Below are 21,349 nucleotides of genomic sequence, written 5' to 3' on the forward strand. Positions count from 1 at the left end.
ATTATATTTGAGCCTCTTTGGAACGAGCCATACAGTTCACAGCGAGAGTTAAAAAAGTCAGTTTACAAACATCCTCTGTGGGTATATATACATCGTTACTAAATTATGAAAAATAACTTGCAACTGCACAAGTTTATACAGGTCTCATTTAAATATTAAAAGTAATAATAATATGAAATTCTGCTAAAATGTCTTTTAAATCCCAAGTTTGGATATCTGATACCTTAATATGACAACTCTAGCAAAAGGTCAGATTTTATCAATTTTTTTCTTAAAGAATGGTAGGACTCAAACCATGGAGTCCAATGCACTACCTTCTGAGTCCTGCATTAACAAAAATCTTTATCGATCAGATATGTCTTACTATTTTGTTTATTTCTGTAACCTGACAACCCTGAATGCTTCTGACTCGATAAAGTGTGTAGAATGTTTTAAAATGTATGTTGTAATTAGCATGGGATTGCGGTTTTGTGAACAGCTAGAAAAAGCTACCAGAAGTGAGAGGCTCTAGTTGATGTTTTGGCAGGGATGCTTTTTGTCATCAGATAATTGTTAGTCTCCAAATAGACTAAATACCTATGTATCTAGCTGAAAAGCTAGACTTTATCCCCTTCTACAGTATGTAACAGGTTTGATTGGGCAGGTCCAGCTCGGTTGGTAGATCCCCTAGTATTGACTAACCAGGTGGCCTTTGCCAAGTAAGCACGAGAACTGAATTTGTATACATTTCTGCTGGTCTGAACCTGTCTGTTCCAGACTGGTCATACCATTTCTGGAGCAAGACCAGCCAAAAGGATAACCGGGCTTTCAGGCATAGTTTGTGCTGTCGCAATCCTGAAGAGATATTATCAAGAACCTGCAAACCTGTTTGTGGTAGCTCTACTGGCATTCGCTCCCTAATGTTACCTGAAAACTTTGAGAAAGGATACTAGTTTTGCTGGACTAATTCACTTGCGTGAAACCATTCTGTTTCTTGGTGTATTGCTACAATATCTCTTTCAGCTTTTAATGTTCAAAAACGTATGTCCTGTGAACTGTAGAACTAAGCACACACGTGATACAGTCTGCAATGTCTCGATATTCCAAATTCTTCTACAGTGAAGATTAGCAAATTCTCAATACTTAAAGATTTACCTACCAAATCTGGTTTCAGTTTGTAGGTCAAAGGAAAGGAATAAAGTATGGAGTACAGGGTTGTTACCACGGAAGAGATCCAAGATTGTCTAACCTCGCGGCTTCTGGGAATGCGATCAAGGGTGAACTGTAAGAGAGCATGATAAAGCTGAATTGTTATTTTTTCTAAGAATGTTGTTGTTCCTTCTATAGAGTTATTAGACCTATCTGTGCCAACATTTTTTTTTAATTTTTAAATCTAGGTTGGAAATATTTGGGTATGAAATCCTTTCTTAGATGCCTTATTCACTATCATGCTTAGCACTCTTTGGAATGAGGTTAAACAAAATACTAGAACTATATATCTATTTTTAAAATCGTTTCCTATGTTACTTTAAAACATTCCTAAATTTAAAAACAACTCAGCTGGAGCAACTTCGTCTGCTGTATGTTAACTTAGTGCCCCTCCTAGTGGTCACCGGGACACATTTCCAGGTTTCATAAACTAGTCCAAACAAGGTGACTCCTTTTTATTTCCTGCTTAAACTCATCGTGGATTTACATTGCAGAAAATGTAACAACATTTCCCAATTAATGTCCAGTGCATGCTATTAAAAATGTAATAGTAAATATCACTCTCCTTTAAGTGAGTACTCGAATATTCAGAAGAATATGCAAGACATACTCAAAATGCAAAATATTTGCATTTTAAAACAGGAAAGAACATAAACTAATATTAAGTTTAAGAAATACTATTCATTGTTTTTTACTTAGGCAAAATTAGAGATCATCCAATGTGTGTAAAAGGTATCGAATTAACAAAATACGGATGTTTTCTGTTTGTCTCAGAACACTGTATGCAGCCAACGGTATTCAGGCTTCATGTACTCTCCCCCGACGTCTTTGACATAGAGGAACTGCACCTAAGAATTATTGCTACAGCTGAGGGTAGTCCTGATGCCCATTCAATTTGTCATTGTTGAGATGAAAAACAAATACATTAAGTACACTGTACTGCCCAGTGATGCTGACATATTGTTTAGATCTGGACAGCGGTCACTAACTTCACATGGGACACCAGATCACTAACGTTAGGAGCGAGGGACTCTAAATATCATTACACATATTGAAAACTCCCCCATTTACTTCAATTACACCATATCTGACTGATACAATTTAGCCCTGCTTATTTGTGATTAGGAAAGGTGATGTTACCAATAGTTGCACATTAAATACAAACTACAAATCTGTCTTGAATAGCTATAACTCAGGTCTTTTTTATGTGAAGTAGAAAGAAAATAAAGAAAGAACCCTTACAAATGCAGAATATTAAGTTAATTTTCTTGACTGAAATTATCTCGTTTCATTGCAATAAGGTTCTTTAATTGTTGTAATACTGGAAGGCATTAACAGATGTTACGAACTGGCTGTTTTATATTTTATTTGAAGGTGTTGTAACTGATTGTATTAGTGTGATAACAAAATATGGAAAAACAAACGTGCCCCCTGTTCCCCATTTAACAGGATTCTGGTTATCACTATTTCTTAAAGCTTTGTAAGAGATCAGGTGATAAAAAGAAATGCTGTTAAGTGAAGTTTAGACTCTTTCACAGTATGCCGTCCTGTAAGAAATATGTATTGACAAGGTAGTTTTAGGCAGATCAAGTTTTAGTAGAAGCATTTGGATGTTCCCTTCACTGCAAGGATGGTATTAAATAATAAAGTTCTTGCCAAAGAACTGTATGTAATATTCTCCATCATAAAAAAAAAAAATCACCAAAATTTGGCAGGGACCCTAAATGGTATAGAAGTAGAAATTTAGTTGTAGAATTGGAGTAAAGATCAGACTGGTTTTATCTATATTCTTCGCAATACATGCTTGAAACTTTGTGCACTGACGTCTGTATTGCATATTAGAACTTCAGCCCATGCATCAATCGACTCTTGAATATTTAGCTGGGGAACAAAATAGGATTCTGTTTGTTTAAAAGCCACTGCCAGGTGTTTCTCCAGTGTCTCATCTAATGGAGTACTGCTAGTATTCTGGACAAAGGCACCTCCGGAATCTTTTGTTGGAAAACTGCATAATATGTCTGATATTAGAAACAAAAAACTCTTCCCTAAGTTCTGTGGTCTCATACTGTTGCATTTATTTTTCTTACTGCTGTAGCAGAATCAGAAACCTTTTCATTATTTGAAGACAAATGTTCCAAACTGGCAATTCAGTGATGTTGACAGGGTACTGCAGTTTTAAAACCAGCGATGTAGTCCTTACCTATTTAATAGCACAGTTTTGCAAGCATGCAGGGAAAAGTTGCATGCATGCATCATGGAAAACTGTTATTGCTGTGAATTGTTAAAATATCCTCAGCTGAATATACTGCAATTTTTCCACAGAAACTAGGTTTATGTAGTCCTTTTTCATGCTGATGAACAGGATTTCCTAGCATGATAACTTTCATGAAACATAATGGAAAAGAATGTGGTCAAATAAGCATTATGTAAAGGCAAATTAATCTGGCTTGTCCTCTTACCCATGGTGAATAGGGTACAAGATCCCTTGAAGAATGTGTGTTGTTCAGTCAACATATGTAAATTGTCTTTCTACTGCTAGACTAAGTCAGCAGGAGCTGAAGCAGGTTCTCTGTGCTGATTGCAGAAGATAACCTGGCTATCAGCTGTGGGGGCAACCAAGTAGAATTACTGTGGTTACAGGTTGGGAGCCAGAGATAATAAAGTGGTAGCAGGACCAGGGACTTCTCTTAGGAGGCTCTTTGGATTTTATTTTCCAGAAGACTTAGTGGGTAGGTGCGCAGCGTTTCGTTTCTTGTTAGCAAGATGTTGCTTTTAGCTTCTTTTCCTTCTGCCTGAATACTGCTGCTTTTAGATCTGGGCTATACCACGTATCAGAAAGAAAAATTGGTTATATTTGTGGCTTTTACATGGTAATTTGCTACAGAAGTACATTGATTTTCTCTTAGATCATTATTCGAATCTGTCTTCTGTCCAGTCTTTAGTTCTGGTAAAATATACTTCCTTGATGAGAAGAGGAAGGGAATGATTGTGGATTGAAGCTTTCAGAGTTTTCCCCTTCGTTTATTCAAAGCTGCAAGAAGCCACTAACATGTGATTTTTAAACGGGTATGTACTCTAGCACCCTCAGTGCCAAAGCACACATTAGTTGAAAGCATACTCTGAAAGTTGGCAAATACATGCTATAGGCACATGACCTTCACTTTCCAAAATGTATCTTCTATTTCACTCTGAATATTTTTGCTCAGTGGAAAAAGAATGGCCAAAGTAAAGTGAGCATCTGTTATCCAGACAGCAAACTCAGATGCAGCCAAGTACGTTCCTCTGGCTTTCAGTGCTCAAGGAAAATATAACTACATGATGTGTTAGCAGTTGGCTGGGGGTAGGAAAGGGAAGTTGCTTAGCTAAGTGAACTAGTGAAAAATACATTATTTTTTAGTAATTGAAGTATGTATTTTTTAATAAACTTAATAACTTAGGGTTGGACATTTTTCAGATAAATGAATATGGCTCTTGATGAAAATGGCCAATTACCAAACAAGATTTCTCTGAATTATGAAATACCTCCTGCCACTTAACTAAACTCATCCATGGTACACAACAAGAGAAGGGACAGCCACACTGAATTTTAAATGAAGCCATCCCCACTCGATACAGATATCTGTGGAATGCAAGGAACCTTCACCTTTAGAGTTGAAAGTGGAATAGACAAACTTATAAACTTCATTCCTGAGTGAGCTTGTTGCTCACCTTAGCAGCAGTTGCTTTACAAGGAAAGAGTCTGTTCTGAAAATCACTAGTACTGAGTTCTAGTTTTCAGTCCTATCAGTGTTGCTGAAAACAACAGAAATACTGTAAGTGCACCATTAGAAATCAATGCCACATAAATAAGTTATTTATGACATGTGCAGCTTGCTCAAAAGGAATAAGATTTTTGTAATGGAAACATTAACTTCCATTGTACTTCTTCCATTTTCTAAATAAAAACGTAGTCTTTCTACTAATTCTGCTGGACATCAGATTGTACTTTACATCAGCAGAGAGTCATACTGCTGGTCTGTTAATGATACAGTCAACTGGCTCAAAGCAAGCAAACATTTGATAAAAAGATATTCAGAATATTTTCATGATTTTTCATTATTTTTAGGAATTCAGTGTTTGCTCAGGTCATCAATCAGGAAACTACTGCCATTAAGATGCATTAAATACTTTTAAGCACTTGTGTAACTAATGCTCAGTTTTAAAAACAAAGTAAAACAGTCTAGAAACACAAAAGAAATACAATTTTAATCAAGGCTTTCTTAGATAAAACCTTAGATAATACTTTTATCTTAGATAATACATTTAAAAAGAAAGTAAGGAAGGTAGGAGTGAAAATTGGAAGCGACAACGGCATTTGCTATTTTTAAGTACTTTGCATTTTCAGGGTCTCTAGTACAACATCAATCAATTTAATTTATTTAGCTCACCTTTAGCAACATAAAATCCAGTATGTACAGAATGGCACTTTAGCTGAACTTTAGTGAAAGTGATTATCAATAGCTAGAAAATCAAAAGCACAAGCTGATCTTAAAAATAACCTTTTAAAGAATCACTTCTAAATTGCCTTGAATTAGAATGTCATGTTGAGATCAATTTATCTTACAAGAGCATATTTAACAAGTTACCTGGGAATTGGAGAACCTTTCAGCCCTTTTTTGTTCAAAAGAACGTATTTTAGCTTCACTCATCTTATCTGAGTCTGCAAAAATGTAATGTCTAGGCGAGTATGACTCTGACAAACAACTAAGTAACCTCAGGATTTCTGTTGTGTGCCCTCCTGTAAAAAACAAAATAAACTGCTGTTAGTATATGAAATATTATTATGATTATTATCGGGGCGCCGAGCTGGCAGCGGGCTGCAGAGGAGGGCGCGGTGCTGCTTTTTGGTCAGTTTGGCTTCCAGAGCCGGGGCTGTGCGCATCGCGGTGAGGGGCTGGAGCAGCCTCGCAGCAGGAAATTCCACCCGGGAAAGCTTTTCACTTATTTATTTTTAACGCGCACACCGGATCTGACGGGACCGAAGCCGACCCTGCCGCCAGGCAGCCCCGCGCTGCCGTTACTCCCTCGCCAGTCAGCGCGTCAGGCGCCCGGGGGCACGGCTCCGCCGCGACTACAACTCCCGGCACGCACCGCGGCGTCCCGGGGTTCCCCACCCTCGCACTCGCCGCGCGCTGCATGCCGGGAGCTGTAGTTCCCGCTGCCTTCCGTGGGCCCCGCGCCGCGCGCCGACCCCTACTCACCGGAGCCGGCCACCACCAGCAGGCTGAGGGGAGGCGCCCGCCGCCCGCGCCGCCTCCTCGCCAGGAGCGCCACGGGGACGAGCAGGAGGGGGAGGAGCAGCAGGACGGCGGCGGCGCCGCTCAGCGGGGGAAGCGGCGGCTCCATGGCGCAGCGGCGGGCGGCGCCTCCCGGCCTACGGCAGCCGGCGCGGCTCAAAACTCCGCGCTGGGCGGGCGCGCGGGCCCCGGCACGGCCCCCAACGGCCGGGCGAGGCCCCTGTCGTTAAGTTACACCTTAAGTTACACGTTAAGAAACAGCCGTGCTATTCCCATCCATCTCTTGCAGTTCTACACGTTACCCTGAGTCCTTTTCCTTTTGAAGTTAGTGAAGTATGTAAATTGGCAGTTGTCTGAGGCAGCGACTATTAAAGCGTTGCCACAGCAAGGCCTCCCACCCCAGTGAGTAACCTGCTTGTGGACAGCCTGACAGAAAACACCTCGCTACTTAATCATTACTGACATTTGGAAGCAGCAGGGCTTTTAATTAATAGTTATGTTGATGGTGCATGAATCTCAAAAATTAGTTTTGCTTTCCACTTAATGAGCTGCATAAAAGTAATGATTAGGGACAATGCCCCTGAATTGCAGAAGAGGAAGGAAGCTCCACAGTCCTTTTTCAGAAAATAAACTACTGTGTTAAAAACAAGTTAGTAAGCTCTGTAGGCAAAGTAAATACTGATTTTGTCTGCTTCTGCTGATTTTGTCCCTCTGAAATGTTCTTCAGTGAAGTACCTGTGCCTTGGACCACAACACTGACAACCTGACCCAACAAACGTCCCGACTTCCAAGGCGTCTAGAAAGCTGTCCAGTGAGTTTGCCTCATAATCTCCTAGAACACGTGCAGGAAGTCCTAATCATTGGGAATTTTGCTTGAATAAGGCATATAGCTTCCAAGGAGTATCTACAGCCAATTGCAAGGCTGGAGGGAAGAGTCAGAGGCTGGTGAGGCTGGTTAAAGGAATTTCTTAAAGACTGAAGTGACAACATGCAACCCGCAAACCTAAAGCTTTGCAGGTGTTTTCATTATTTCTTTTTGTTTTAAAAGTTGAGTAGAGTAGTCCACAAAGATGTCATGTGCTGCCAGTGAATGTAGAACCAACTTGTTTGAGAGGAAGCAGTACACTTGCCCTGAGAGTCGCTTGACAGAAAGTGATGTCAGTGCAGTAATTACCAGGGCTGGCCCTGGTACCTCTGCAGCTCATGCAGGAGGAACCTTTGAACTGCTTCACTGAAGGAGAAATAAACCAACCTCAATCCAAGCAACTGGTCACTGTTGTTCAAAAGAAAACTTTTAAACTATTGAATAGGTAAATATATAGTTTGTTTTTTTAATATAAAATGCTATAGTATTTTTTCCATTTACTATTTGTAAACAACGCTCTGAAGAAAAACCTGCTGCTGTCCTTTTTATATGTGACTATTCTCCGTGGAAGCAAACTGGTACATCTGGTGCATGTCTCCTTTGAAAGTTACACTGGTGAGTATTAAACTGAATTGAAGAAAACTCTATCTAGTTTCATTTTTTTTTTTTGTCTTCAGTAGGAAAGGCTGCAAATAGACTGTAAACAAAAGTATTTTTTTCTTGAAAAAAAAAATGTAGGCAGCTTTGACTATCCAATAGTCACTAACTTTCTGACATTCAATTTTTAAGTGACCTAATTTTAACTGTTAAAAAAGAAACGCTTTCCATGTAACTAAACTATACCTTATATTTACAATTTCTTAACTGGAACTTCAAATAATTACTTTTTTGTTCTAATTATGAATTCTACAAGTAGACATAAAGCTATTAATATGAAAGTTTAAAATACAATAGGAAAATTAAGTACTTGTGCTGTTCGATAATGTTTTGCTTTTGTTGGCTTTCTGGATGATAATTAGTTTTTAAATTCTAGATCCATTGGATGAGGTTTGTTCACGTTTGTCAGTCGAGGATTTTTACTCCAAAATAACTTAAGGTTTAAGTTTACGTAAAGCTATCTATTCTGGACAAAGCCTCCATGCGAGCATTCTTAGAGTTTAATTACATTACATTACAAATTCTCAGACTAGAGAGCTTGTTTAAGAGATTCCTTCTAACCCCAAGACACTTGCACCCCATACCTTTTTAACTTGTTATTTTCTTAAGTGAGGTCATTTTGTGCAAATCCAAACAAGGCAAACAGCTGCATCAGCACAACCGTGGGGTGAACTAGCAAAATGGTAGGAGAAGGGGCGAGGAAAAGGGTAGGAACTTTTTAGCCAGTCTTTGCTACTGGACAAATTGTACTGTGTAACTGTTTACAATGTTAAAACGCCAGTTATATATTAAATGCATTTAACTATTTTTCTTAGCTTCTGCAAGACATTTTTATAAGAGAAGTGATTTGAAAAACAAAATGTTACATAAGTAAATGTGATTTCTGCAGAAAACACTTTTTATGTGCTTCCAATTGTTCTTCAAAACATAAAGAGAAGTGATATTGTGCTCTCTGATTAGAGGAAACCTCTAATTAGAAGGCTTCTGACTGGGCTTCTAATGCTTATTCTTTAATAATAGAAATTCAAGTTGCATCTGGAAGACTTTAGAACAATAACATCATCACAGATATTGTAAAAAGCTCTGCTGTTGGAAAAGGGCTTTTAAATCAAAGCAGTGGACTAGAGCATTGAGGACCAGCTGGGGACAAGATGGAGCAGGCAGCTGATCAGCGTACTGGCTGTTGGCTGATCTCAATTGATGGCAGAATTGGAATATGTCAGAGCCAGTCTCTAGCAAAATTTGTCCTTTTTAGCAGCAGTTACTTTCAATTGTTTTGTTTGGGCTAAGTGCAGTTTTACTTCTTCATGAGTCAGGAACTTACAAAAGATGCTGTCACTGCAATTACAGAAATGCAGTCTTAGAAGCCCTGATTTGTATCTGTAATCAATAGCATCTGTAATATTTATGTTAACATTACAGTTAGTGCCATGTTTCCTAGCATAACGGCACTTCTCATATATATTTAAGATGGCTCTTGTTTGTTTAAACACAAAGATACAACATTTGCAAACACTTGAACAGTGCTTGTCCTAAATAACTGCAAAGCTGGAACCAATTCTCCAAATAATGGGATTTGTTCTCTGTTAAGATTGTATTAATTCTCCTAATTACACTTGCTATTCTTTCCACGTTAATTTTCACTGGTGTGCTTTGGTGTCTAACTCTGCCCTAAGTGACAGAGAGCAAAGTGGTCATTAGTTTACACCAGCCAAAGAAATAAGGTAGCCTTCCCTCCAACTGCCTGAAGATTTCTGTCTTTCTGGCTGTGATAAATTCTCTGTATTGAGTCTGAGGAAGTGGGGGAGGAGGGAAGAGGTTGTTTTTAGAAATCCATCTTGGTCTAAGTGCAGTGTATGAATGTACAATCAGTAGCGATTTGTAGGGAAGACACTTTTCTCTCATAGGCATGAGCTACACTGAGCAGATGTTGATTCAACCTGCTACATCAGAGAGCCAGCCTCCTTGCACTGATGACACAACGCTTGGTAACAGTTTGGACGCATTCTGATTGCAATTTTATGAAGCAAGAACATTTATAGTAGGCAACACCAAAATTACATGTTGCAATTTGCTCTAATTACCAGGTAGTATGCTTGGGGAGCAGTCCCTGTAACATAATGTAAACTCATGTTCTTTTGTCTATTCCAAAAGCCAGGAGAAGGAGACTTGTTTCATAACTTAAAAGTAGTGAGCAACCCGGAGGTCACCGGGTGCCTCTGGCTGCTCAGCCTGTAAAAATACGGCCCTTCTTTTTAGCTTTGGAGTCTGATATTATCTACCTGAAAATATATCTTCAACTCTGCTTATAGTGCAAGATGAAATTCTGTACATATTCACTGCTTCACTAAGACGGGGGTTTCCTGAGCTTTCCCTGGATCTGGAAGGAGACTGTGGAGACATGCAGCATTTGCTTGGCCTTCCCTGATCCCTGCTGCCAGGAGAAGACTGGCCAGTGCAAATGCTCCCTGTGAAGGGAGGTAGCCTTGTCTCATCTATCAGCACATTCCTGTTCCCTCAGACTGGAAATCAGGCACTTGGGGTGATGCTGCTGGCATCACAGGTCTTTTTCTAGGTTTCAGTACTCCACCCTTAGCGTTTTTAGGCTTAAGAAAAATGCCTCACCCTTTTTTGCTCTCTCCATCTCCTCCTTGTGAGGATACAACGTGTGATATCTTCTCCAGCAAAGATGGGCTCCTGAGTTGGAAGTGAGGACAGTTTCCTGAGCTGTTCAGGTTTCTGAAGGTCTAGCACTGAGTTAGTGAAATGCTGGAGTTGATGATATACTCTGGTTTTGCTCTACACTGTCTTTCTTTTACTTTTCCCTTCCTCCCTTTTTCCTTGTGTCTTTTGCAGTAATATTTTAAAATGCCATTTATTGACTATTGTTTTGGGGATACTGCCAGGTCTGGGGATTTATCCAAATCCTATTAAAGGCAGCTGAATATTACAGCTCCACTAACTCTCAATGGAGACAAATTGAATCATCTGTAGAGTTTGCAAGGACTGGTCAAGTTATGTCAGTATTTTAATTTGTGTAAATTTGCGCATAACCCTTGCAAGACAATACATTAAAAAACTGAAATCTGACATTCCTCCTATTGCTTTTATCTGGTTTGTTACAAATATGTGCAATGTGAAATGCAGCAAACTGGCAATAAAAAGGTCTCCCAGCTAACAGTCCAGATAGAACACAATGGCTCACCTTTTGGTGAGCCATCGTGGACATTTTAAAAGTCCTCAATTGCATGATCATGTACAATTTAAAGGCAGATACCCCCTCACTTGCCTTTTTTTCATCAGCTTCATGTGATGTGCAATGCTGTTCTCTCTCTGATAAAATGAACATTAGGAAAAAATACACAATTTGCATCAGCTGGTGTGAGTTTAATGCATTGTTAAGGTGTCATGAGGAGTGGGTCAGTCCCTGTTGCGAATTAAACGATGATGAGACAATTGCTTAGAGTTAAGTTATGGTACTAAATATTTTTCTGACTGATGATGGGTGTATTACTGAAAAGAATAAAAATTTATGCATGTGAAAACACGAGATTTCATGGTAGCTTCTGATTTACTAATGCTGGACCAAAGCCAAATAAGAAATAGAATTTCCAAATAGAGATCTTAAAGTGATTTCCTGTTCTTTTGTGTGTGTGTGTGTGTGTGTGTGTGGTTTTTTTTTGTTTTGTTTTGTTTTTAGAATCCTTTGAAGACATGTTCTCTTTTTGACTTGACCTTTGTATCAGGAGGGCTGGTATGATTGTAGGTACAAGCAGTTTTTAAGCAGGAAATAGTCACACCAAGAGTGCATATATGTGCATATAAAGAAAAAATAGTTTGTTCAAAATGACACTAAAAATTACTGGCCCTGTTACCTTCTCCCTGTGTTGTTTATTTTGGTAGTTAAGAATCAGATCATGAGAAGCTTGTATTCCTGCAGCTTCCCCAGTGCTTACAAGGGATGAAGTACTGTGTTCTTCTCTGAGTTGTTTTTTATCATTATGGCGTGTGGGAATTCTTTGGAACAGGCACAACATAAAAGAAAGGTGAAAAGACTGTCCCATTTTAAGGGGATGGTTTTTTTTTTTTTTTTTTTTAGATTAATTATGCAAGGTGCAGAGCATTGCCTGCCCTGGAACCTGGTTTCATGTGTTTTCCCTAGGATAACCTGACAAGTAAGTTTGTTCAGCACCCAGAAGGCCTGTATACGTGAGCATTGAATTTGCTGAATTGTGAAACTTGTGGACTTGCTGCATGGTAAGTCTGGCACATCCAGTGAGTCAGAGATGTCCAGCCCAACACTCCGTGCACGCACGTGGAGCACGGTATGGCCGGAACGTTCCTAACTTGTGCATAGCAGAGCACAGTACACGGACCACAGGACTGGGTCTGCCCCAAATACCTTGAATCTGAAGTTTCCTGCTTTCAGTGGGGAAGCTCTTGTTTCTGCTGAGGTGTAATTTCCACTTAGAAAAAGAGGACATCTCCACAGGAACTCCAGATGTGTAATATCCATAATTCAGCAAATGAACAAATGCTGAATTTCTTTGAGAAGTGCTTTAAGAAGTTCCAATAGAATTATTATAGCAAAATGTGCATGAACAACAAAATAAATGTGCAACGCTGGAAAGAAATCAAGCTGTTGTAATTAGTGAATATCCAATTCCAGAAAAAAATGCATTTATACAGTGTATTTGTTGCAATTCACAAAGAGACTTTTCAAACTCATTTATAATGTTTGCATGATATGTTTTTGTGGTGCAACTTCCACCTTCACATTTTTTCATATATATTAGATAGACTATTAGGTTTATTTTTGCATTTTTTTCTGAATTTATTTTTAATTATCTCTGGGTTTTATATTTTTTTCCCTAATATTTGTAGACATTTGAGTAAGTCGATCAGAGCAAGTGTTGCATGTCTGTAAAAATATATCTGGTGTTGACTAGTGTTGGTGTGAAAAAGATACCTAAAAAAATTCTCCACGTGATCTGAAAGACAAGCTTTAGTTCTGTGTTTTTGGATGTAAAAATAGTTTTTCTTCTCTTTTAAATCTTTCTTACCAGGACTGCTGTTTAGATAATAGGTTTGCAAGTTGCAGGGCAGAATGTGATCTCCTTCGAATGACTAGAATTGTGTGGAGGCTTGCATGAAATAATGTGCAGATCAAGGCTTTAGAGAGGGGCAAAATCCCTAGACCTGCTGATATCAACAGAAACTAAGAATTAAACTCTAGGTAAGAAGTTGGTAAGAGTGCCAATAAAAAAAAATAAATAAATTACAGTATTAACAATTAGCACTTCTAAAAGCAGGGTCTTTATTTTACTGATAATATCTTTTAGCAAGGGAGAATAGTTCATTCTGAGGCTCCTGAGCAGACAAATATCTTTAATTTCTTAATAATTTTCACTTTAATATCTACCCCAAAATATGAAATTTTGAAGTTTTGGTATTTAAGAGAGAACAATGTAAAAATCATGTTGTGCTCTGAAAAATATGTAGTTGTTGCAAATATTAATGAGTACTGTATTTGGGAACTGTGTGGGAAACGATTTCATTTTCTTACTCAAGCCATTTTTCAAATGGCTTTCAACAGTATTTAGACATATATGATGTGAGTGTGCAGGAGGTTTCATTGTTTCTTTGTGCCACTAAGTAATTTTCCTTCCTTGTTTCCTCAAGACTTTCACAGAGCAGCAAAGGAGGGAAAAATCACTAAAAGTGATAGATAATTTTTTGTAAAATCTTGAAAATTGACAGAGACATTCATAGCAAACTATATTGTCTGAGGAAACTACATAACCTTTTCAAATTAACATATCTGACATTAAAATATCTTAATAAACCATTCTTTCTGCACCGTGGTGCATTCTGAAGGAGGCATAGTTGAATGCTGTGCAGCTGCTGTGGCGTGTGCCAAAGTTTAGACTGATTTAAGCAAGGCTTGGAAGCTGTCTTTAGCATACAGATGAGTGATACACTCCCGAGTGTGCATTCTGTCGTGTTACCTGATGTGCTGCTTCTGAAAATCTGATGCTGACGCGTAAACCAAAAAAACCTAGAGTCAACGTATGCTATGTTGTTCACTATTTAAATTATGCTAATTTTTAATTGACAGTCTGAATAAAAAGACATTGCTTTCTGGCCCTTCGCAGAGTGAATATTTGGGAAATAATTTGTTTGGTTTTAGTACAGTTTGGCACCAATATAATGCTTTTCAATTGTATGCCTTTACAAAGGACATCTTCTTTCATTTTCTGCTGCTCTGACATTCCCAAATTCTAGTCACTACCCAATTCTACAGGGCGCTTGCTGCTAAGAGTCTCAACTGCCACAATGCAAAAGGAAATATGTGCATGTGAATAAAAAAGTCTTGTATTATTCCAAGCTTCCTCCTGCTGTTTTTGGTGTGCTCCATCTCACGCGTTAGGGAACCGAGAAGTCGTGTTACTCTTGGAGCTGTCTGGTTTAAGCCTTTGGGAATTGAACGGTTGCTAGACCCTCAGTTTACAGATCCCAAGGATGCACCCAGGTGCAGCACTGTTTATGAAAGAGCAAAGGACACACGTAACAAAGCTGCAGTACTGCCTTTATTACAGCCCTTTGTATGGGCGCATCAGAGGAAAGAAAAGGCATGCAGGAGTGTGAGGTGGCCAGTGAAGGAAGCTGGGAAGGATGACTGTGAGGAGGAAGAAAATGTGACATAAAAGGGAAAGGTGCTAAGAAAATAAAGTAGGAAAGGCAAAAAGAGGCAAAAAAAGAGTGACCTGGAAAAGGAAAAAACAACAAAAAAAGAGATGGTGTTCTTGAAAGTTCTGTGGATCACATTCAGCACATTTGTCTTAATGCAGTTTGATGTTTTGTCATAATGCTGACAAGGTGCATCAGTGCAACGGTTTGTAATGCAGAATAATAAACTCACAATGTGCTGTTTTACAGGTCCTCAATAGCTTCTGGATGGTTATAATCAGGACAGTAACACCAATAGAGAGGGTAATGCTGCAGGTGAGGTGTAACTAGATGAAAGAGCATGTGATGAGAGATAAATGGAGAAGAGAGGACAGAAAAGCTGGAAGAAAACTGAAGAAGGGAGGCTGAGATACGGGAAGAGGTTAGTGACCAGACAGCTTTCCAGAACAAGCCTTTGTTTGATCACTGAGAGTAAGTACTGCTGTCAGAAATGCTGTTTCAGATGGGGAGGTGACAGGAGCTGAGAAAGCTCAACTGACTGATCTGACATGAAAAAAAGGAGGGTATGTTTGGAGGAAGTAAACTAACACAGGGAGAAATTAAGGTATTTAGTGCACTGTTACCTGAAAATGTGACAAGGTATGATATAGTGACCTGTGCTGAAAAGGTAAGATTCACATTCTATAGCACTCAGTCTGAGTGGGTATAACAAAGTATGTACCAACATACAAAACGTGGGAAAGTGAGGATTACACTTCCTTCAGGCAAGCATACAACTCAACAGCTATTAACTGTGAGCATGCAGAGTGTTAAGAAAAAAACAAAAAAAAAAACAAAAAAACAAAAACAAACATACAAACAAAAAGCATGCAGAAACACTCAGTTTTTCTATGGATTTTTTTTTTTTTTTGGGGGGGAAGGGATTTTTTCTTAAATGCAGTGTTTTTTTTTTTTTCTTTCATCTTTTCTTTTTCCATTCACTACTTCCCTGCAATTTTTCAGCTATTTTGGCTAACACCAAATTCAGATCCTTTCTTTTCAGTGTCTTTTCAGTCATGGGTTGTCTGAATTAAATGCTGTAATATTAGCTGCCTACAGTTCCTGTGATTGGACTCCAGGGGTGGCATGAGCAATTTTCAGACAATGGAGCTGGCTCTTTTCTCACTCACACCAGTGTAACTGTTGGCTTCAGTGGAGTTGCTCTTGATTCACAACGTTGTGAAAGGAGAATTGTGCTTTCTCTTTCATACATTCCTTCCTCTCCATGATATTTTTGCCTACATTTATAATTGATTTTCTGGGAATATCTCCTGCTGCTGACAGGTAGACATAGGAACTTTCTAAGGTGGAAATAAATTTGAGCACTTTTTAGGTCACTGAGTTCAATCCACTGCTGCTGCAGCACAATGTTATATAATTTGTGTCATAAACTGATCAGGTTGTTCTTTAAACATTAGGATTCTGTTCTTTCTACAGTTGGTAAATTCAGACAGAAAGGTTAGTTATGTTTTAAGTTCAAAGCTGCAACCAAAATATTTTTGACTGCTCTAGAAGTATTTTGCTTTCTCGCATATGCCTTACTTTTCAGTACAGCAACCATCATAAAAGCTTGATTCTTGGCAGAGGTAAGTTCAGTTCTGAGAAAGCACAGTTCTGAAATAACAGGCATACTTAGAAAAGGGTGCCATGTAGTTTTCTATTCGTGGTCACCTCTCTCACAGATTTTAGTAGGAGTTACAAGCAGTCATCTGACAAGAAATTTTTACCACGTCTGAAATGCTACCCTGAAAGTCAATTACAGAAGGAGAAGGATATGGAACAGGTGTGTACAACTTGGCTGAGGATGGGTTACTACAGACTTCAACTTATGTTGGACTGCCTTCTCTTTACCACCCTATCTTAGCAGACCGACTCCATTTCAGCCAGCTTTGTTCCTCATTTATGGAATATTTGGGCCTACTTGGCATGAAGCTTAAAATCATTAATATAGCCAAGAAGTTTCGTTGTAATTAAAGTGTAGATGAAAGGCAGAGCCCAGCTTTCTTTGACATAATGTAAATAAGATGATCCAACTGAAGCCACCAGAATTATGCTGTTATCTGCAAATGTACTGTAGTACCTCTATGTCCCCCCTGTGTGCTCTCAGTGTATCTGCCCTTTTATCATCATGGAATATATATATATCAATATATTTCCCCTGTGTTCCTGTGTCTTTGTTTTACACCTCACCATAGCAACCCTATTGCCCTTACTTCCCTTCTGAAGCTTGTCTCCAGAAGCTGTATTTATTACTGGAGAACTTCTTGACAGTTACCATTTATTGGTGGCAACTCTTCTTTACAATGGCTTGAGAATGGTGGCTGCACATCACAAGGGAGTGAGGAAAAGGTGCATAAGCTGTGAAAGCTGAACCATGGTTGATGTATAGCAACCCATTGGCTGTGTTGCTACTCTGGTTATTGCTTACCCCACCCTTGGGCTACTGTATTTTCAATGCAAAAGTTAGGTGCACAAGACACATCAATAAGCCTCATACTTTTAGGACTTACTGTAAATGCTGAATGTAATTGTATGGTAAGTTCATAAATGACTTGGATGCAGGGCTCAATTGTACACTAAGAAGTAAGTTTGTGGGTGATGCTGAATTGTGAGGAGCTGTTGACTCCCTTAATGGTAGAGAGGCCTTGCAGAGAAATCTTGCCAAGTTAGAGGACTGGGTAATCACCAGCTGCATGAATTTCAACAAGAAAAAGTGCCAGATTTCACACCTAGGACAGGGCAACACTGACTATATGTACAGAGGCTGTAGAGCAGCCCTATGGAAAGGGAGCCAGGGGCTCTGTTTGATGGCAGGAAAAATATGAGTAACAGCGTGCCCCAGCAGCCAAAAAAAAAAACAACAATACCCTGGGGTGCATCAGGCACGGCATTGCTAGCTGGCTGAGGGAAGGGATTGTCCCATTCTGTGCAGTGCTAGAATGCTACCTCGAGTACTGTGTGCAGCCTTGGGTACCACCAGTATGAAAATGACATAAAACTGTTAGGGAGCCTTGAAAGGAGGGCCACAAAGGTGATGAAGGGTATGGAGGGGATTTACGAGGAGCAGCTGAGGTCCCTTGCTTTGTTCAGCCCCAAGCAGACCAGGCCAAGGGGAGGCCTCATGGCGGCCTGCAGCTCCCTCACGAGGGGAGCGGAGGGGCGGGAGCTGAGCTCTGCTCTCTGGGGACAGCGACAGGACCCGAGGGGACAGCATGGAGCTGGGACAGGGGAGGGTCAGGCTGGGGGTTAGGGAAAGGTTCTTCATTGAGGGGGTGGTCAGGCACTAGAACAGACTCCCCCGGGAAGTGATCACAGCACCGGGCCTGCCGGAGTCCAAGAGGCATTGGGACAACACTGAGAGATGTGGTTTGACTTTGGGATGGTCCTGTGTGGAGCCAGGAATTGGACTTGGTGATCCTTCTGGGTCCCTTCCAACTCAGGATATTCTGTGATTCATGCGACACCATATAAGAGTATGAGAACACTCCTGATTTCATTGGAATTTCTTTGGCCATGCAACATTGGCATAGTGTGTTTGAGACCTCTTTGGCTTTGCTGGACATAAGACATCCCAGTTGAAGCTGCTGCACATATGCAGTACCATCCAGCCTGGTAGGATTACTAGATACAAACAATCCCAGATATATAGGCAGTGCTCAAAATCTTGCTGGAGAACATTTCTGGCTGGAAGAGAGGACAGACAAACAAACAAAGATAATGTGGGCTTAAGGTAGCTGTATTTAAACATGTCCACAGCCTTCTGCTGTAATGCCTTTGTACTTCCTTAGCCAGTTCTCTTTTATCTGCAAGTTCTTCCTTTATCAAAAAGCTGAGAGAGACCCCCACTATATGCACATGGAGAGCAGCTAGCAGCCAGGAATTCTCAGCACATCACCATCTCTCAGCTTTCCTTAGCTTTGCTCAACCGAGCACGTGTTGTTGGGCTGTTGAGAGACAGTATTGCCTCTGGTCATCATCTGCTGCGTGTTCGACAACGTGCTTATCGAGGGCCAAGGTGAGAGTAGTGAGGCAGGTCAAACTAGTTTCTCTCACCCACGCAGCACGCTGGGCCAGAGGAATTACTTGGTAAGAAGCGTGCTATGCTGGCCTGATGCAGAGGTGTGGGGAGAATCTGTTTTGTCCTCTGGATGCTTCCTAGCCTTGTAACTGCATAATGGTGATGGGTTATCCTGAGGCGTAGAGCTCTGACAGTTTTCTGTTCAGTTTAAGACATTACCACTCTTAACTGCCTGCTTTATCCTGCTGCTAGGTACAACCATGCTTTTAAGGTAGAAGCTCCAGGTCATAAATAGGCGTATTAAAAACTTGCCTACTTAATTGTGCTCTGCTGGAACGATCATGACCTCAGGCAGCTGGCAGAAAGAACATCCTAAAACAAGGTTGCTGAATGTGCCAGAGCTTGTTGGTCAGAGCCTCTGGCTCTGAACTGCAAGCAGAAAGTCATTGCCGGTCCTTGCTGGTGCCTGCCTGTCCCGGTGTACCTGCGGGACTGAGAACAGCCATTGCAGCCTTCCCTGGCACCACGGGCCCTCTGTCATCCCCAGGGGCTCCTGTTCGTTCACATGGAATATGGTTCTTACAGTTATTACGGCTTGAGAGAGCAAGAAGTACGTATAAAGACATTTTAAATTTGGTGATACTGGACTAAACAAAAAGTGAGGCCTGCTCTTTGAAAGGTGAATTGCTGAAGAAAACACTCTCTTAAAACATTCTAGTTTGTCATCTTGTAAGTGGTTTATGATTCCACCATGCTGTTCTTAGCTTGTAATGACCGTTCTGTTTCGCTAGAAACTACAGGCATATATAAAAGAAAGTAGGTTGAAATCTTTCATGATACGAAGAGTGACATGATAGGACATCAGAGTAAAAGACGAGGATTTTATCCTAATTTCATTAAGAAGTTGTGTTTATATTCTATTGCTGTCTTTATCCATCTGTTTCTGGAATGGAAGAATTTGGGAGCAGGATCAGGATCTCAGCTTTACTCAGCTGAGCGTGCCTTGTAGTTCAGAAAAGTCAGTCGGCCATAAGACACAAGTCCATTGGAAGTCAAACTTCAGTAGTTCTCATCTTTACACAAATATGTTTCTGGCAGATGATTTATAAGTTTAGCAATGGATTAAGCTGAAGTAGCCTGAAACAATGGCAGATGCTGGTGGTGTGCCCTGCCCACCTCCTACAGGTTGCCGTTTCCAGAGGGATGACTCAATGGCCCAATATCCATACCTGGATTCCGGCCGGCGGCAGTAAGGCAATGTGGGATTTAAGCCCTTGCATTCCTGCCGTGGGGGACATCTTGCAAGAGGGATCAGTGTATGCAGTTGGGGCAGATGGCTTCTGGGGCGTGTGCAGCTTATTTCATCGCAAGGTGTATCTGAATGTTAATTGTTTTAGAGAAGAGAACTTGGCCATTCTTGATCTTGAAGATCAGGCATCCTTAACGGCAAAGGGAAGCTGAAGTGGTTTGGGAGGCATATGATAGTAGAATTATACAGAAAGGAATGGAATGATGAGCGTTATGCTATCCACTCCGTAACATTTGCCATTTCCTGGGAAAAGTTAAATAAGCCCGTTGATCATCACGGTATCTCCTTGCGTTAGCAGGATTTGGCTTGGTTTTCTCCATACGTGACAATTCAAAGATGCGAAACGAAAACTAATTGGCCAAAACCATCCCAGCCTTTGGGTTCAGCAATAGCTGGTGTCAGCAGCGCCGGAGGAGAAGCGCCCCCCCCCCCCCCACCCCCCAGACCTTACCGGGAGCCGCTCCCGGCGGCGTTTGGGGCCGGGGGGCAGGTTTGGGGCGCAGGGCGGCGAGCGGGCTCCCGGGGGGCAGCGGCAGCCGCTGGCGGCGGCGGCTCGGCCGCTTTAAGGCCCCGCCTGCCGTAACCCGAGCCCCGCCGCCGCCGGCGGAGCATCCAGCGGGGAGGCACGGCGGGGGCGGCCCCGGCGGCCCCCGCCTCTCCTCTGCCCTCCCCTCCGCTGCCTCGGCCCGGCCCCGGTGCCCCGGTGCGCGGAGCTGTGCGGCGGCCCCAGCCCGCGGGGCTGCCCCGGGAGCAGGTAACGGGCCCTGCCCCTCCGCGCCCCCCGGCACCCACCCGGCCGCTCCGGGGGGCGGCGGCGGCAGCGCCTCGGTGCCGGGGATCCCGCGGGGCTCGGGGCGCCGGTGTCGCTGCGGAGGAGGGGAGGGAGGGAGGGGATGGCGCAGGCTGTGCCGCCCGTGCCGTGCCGCGGTGCCCCCGCGGTGCTGCCGCAGCGAGCCGGGAGCCGTCCCGCAGGGCACCAGCGACGTGGCAGCGCTGGAGCAGCGCAGGTGGTGCGGTGTGAGGCTGGCTGTAAAGCGAGCCCGCAGCCTCCAGTAGCAAGTTGCCTGCGTGGTATCGTGGCAAGTTTTTCTATCGGGATTGGGTTTAGCTTGCGGTTTTCAGCAGATCAGGGGAACTTAGGGCTGGGGGGGTGTCCTGGTATCGGTAGTGGCTTCGCCACCTAATCTTGGCTGGGCATCGAGCACTCCAGTCCTAAAGACAGCGGGCTGTGGGCCATGCACCTTGCTCTGCACCTCCATACTATGGCTTGTGGTTATGCGATAGCACGTCTTATGTTTGTGTTGTGG

At 41.6% G+C, this 21,349-nt stretch overlaps 2 protein-coding genes across 8 annotated transcripts in view; one reads left to right on the plus strand and one right to left on the minus strand.

Annotated features, from left to right (window-relative positions):
• The window catches only part of CNN3 (calponin 3), a 70,351-nt gene extending 49,756 nt beyond the window's left edge, over window positions 1-20,595 (minus strand). The window contains exons 1-3 of one of the 2 annotated variants that reach the window (XM_072041844.1): window positions 20,494-20,595; window positions 5,814-5,965; window positions 1,139-1,261 (exon numbers count right to left, since the gene is read on the minus strand). In XM_072041844.1, the coding sequence (XP_071897945.1) occupies window positions 1,139-1,261; window positions 5,814-5,876 (186 nt within the window). In that variant the 5' untranslated portion in view covers window positions 5,877-5,965; window positions 20,494-20,595. Of the gene's footprint in view, window positions 1-1,138; window positions 1,262-5,813; window positions 5,966-6,428; window positions 6,589-20,493 lie in introns of those variants that run through there. The other variant, XM_072041843.1, reaches the window with a different exon arrangement.
• The window catches only part of TLCD4 (TLC domain containing 4), a 40,639-nt gene continuing 26,016 nt past the window's right edge, over window positions 6,727-21,349 (plus strand). Inside the window, exons 1-4 of one of the 6 annotated variants that reach the window (XM_072041848.1) lie at window positions 6,727-7,944; window positions 12,149-12,243; window positions 13,053-13,222; window positions 14,926-15,097. The gene's annotated coding sequence lies outside the window, so the exon portion shown is untranslated. Of the gene's footprint in view, window positions 7,945-12,135; window positions 13,223-14,925; window positions 15,098-20,648; window positions 20,797-21,349 lie in introns of those variants that run through there. The other 5 variants (XM_072041846.1, XM_072041847.1, XM_072041849.1 and 2 more) reach the window with 5 other exon arrangements.

This window comes from Anas platyrhynchos, chromosome 8, assembly GCF_047663525.1.
Source record: "Anas platyrhynchos isolate ZD024472 breed Pekin duck chromosome 8, IASCAAS_PekinDuck_T2T, whole genome shotgun sequence".
Taxonomy (NCBI): Eukaryota; Metazoa; Chordata; class Aves; order Anseriformes; family Anatidae; genus Anas; species Anas platyrhynchos.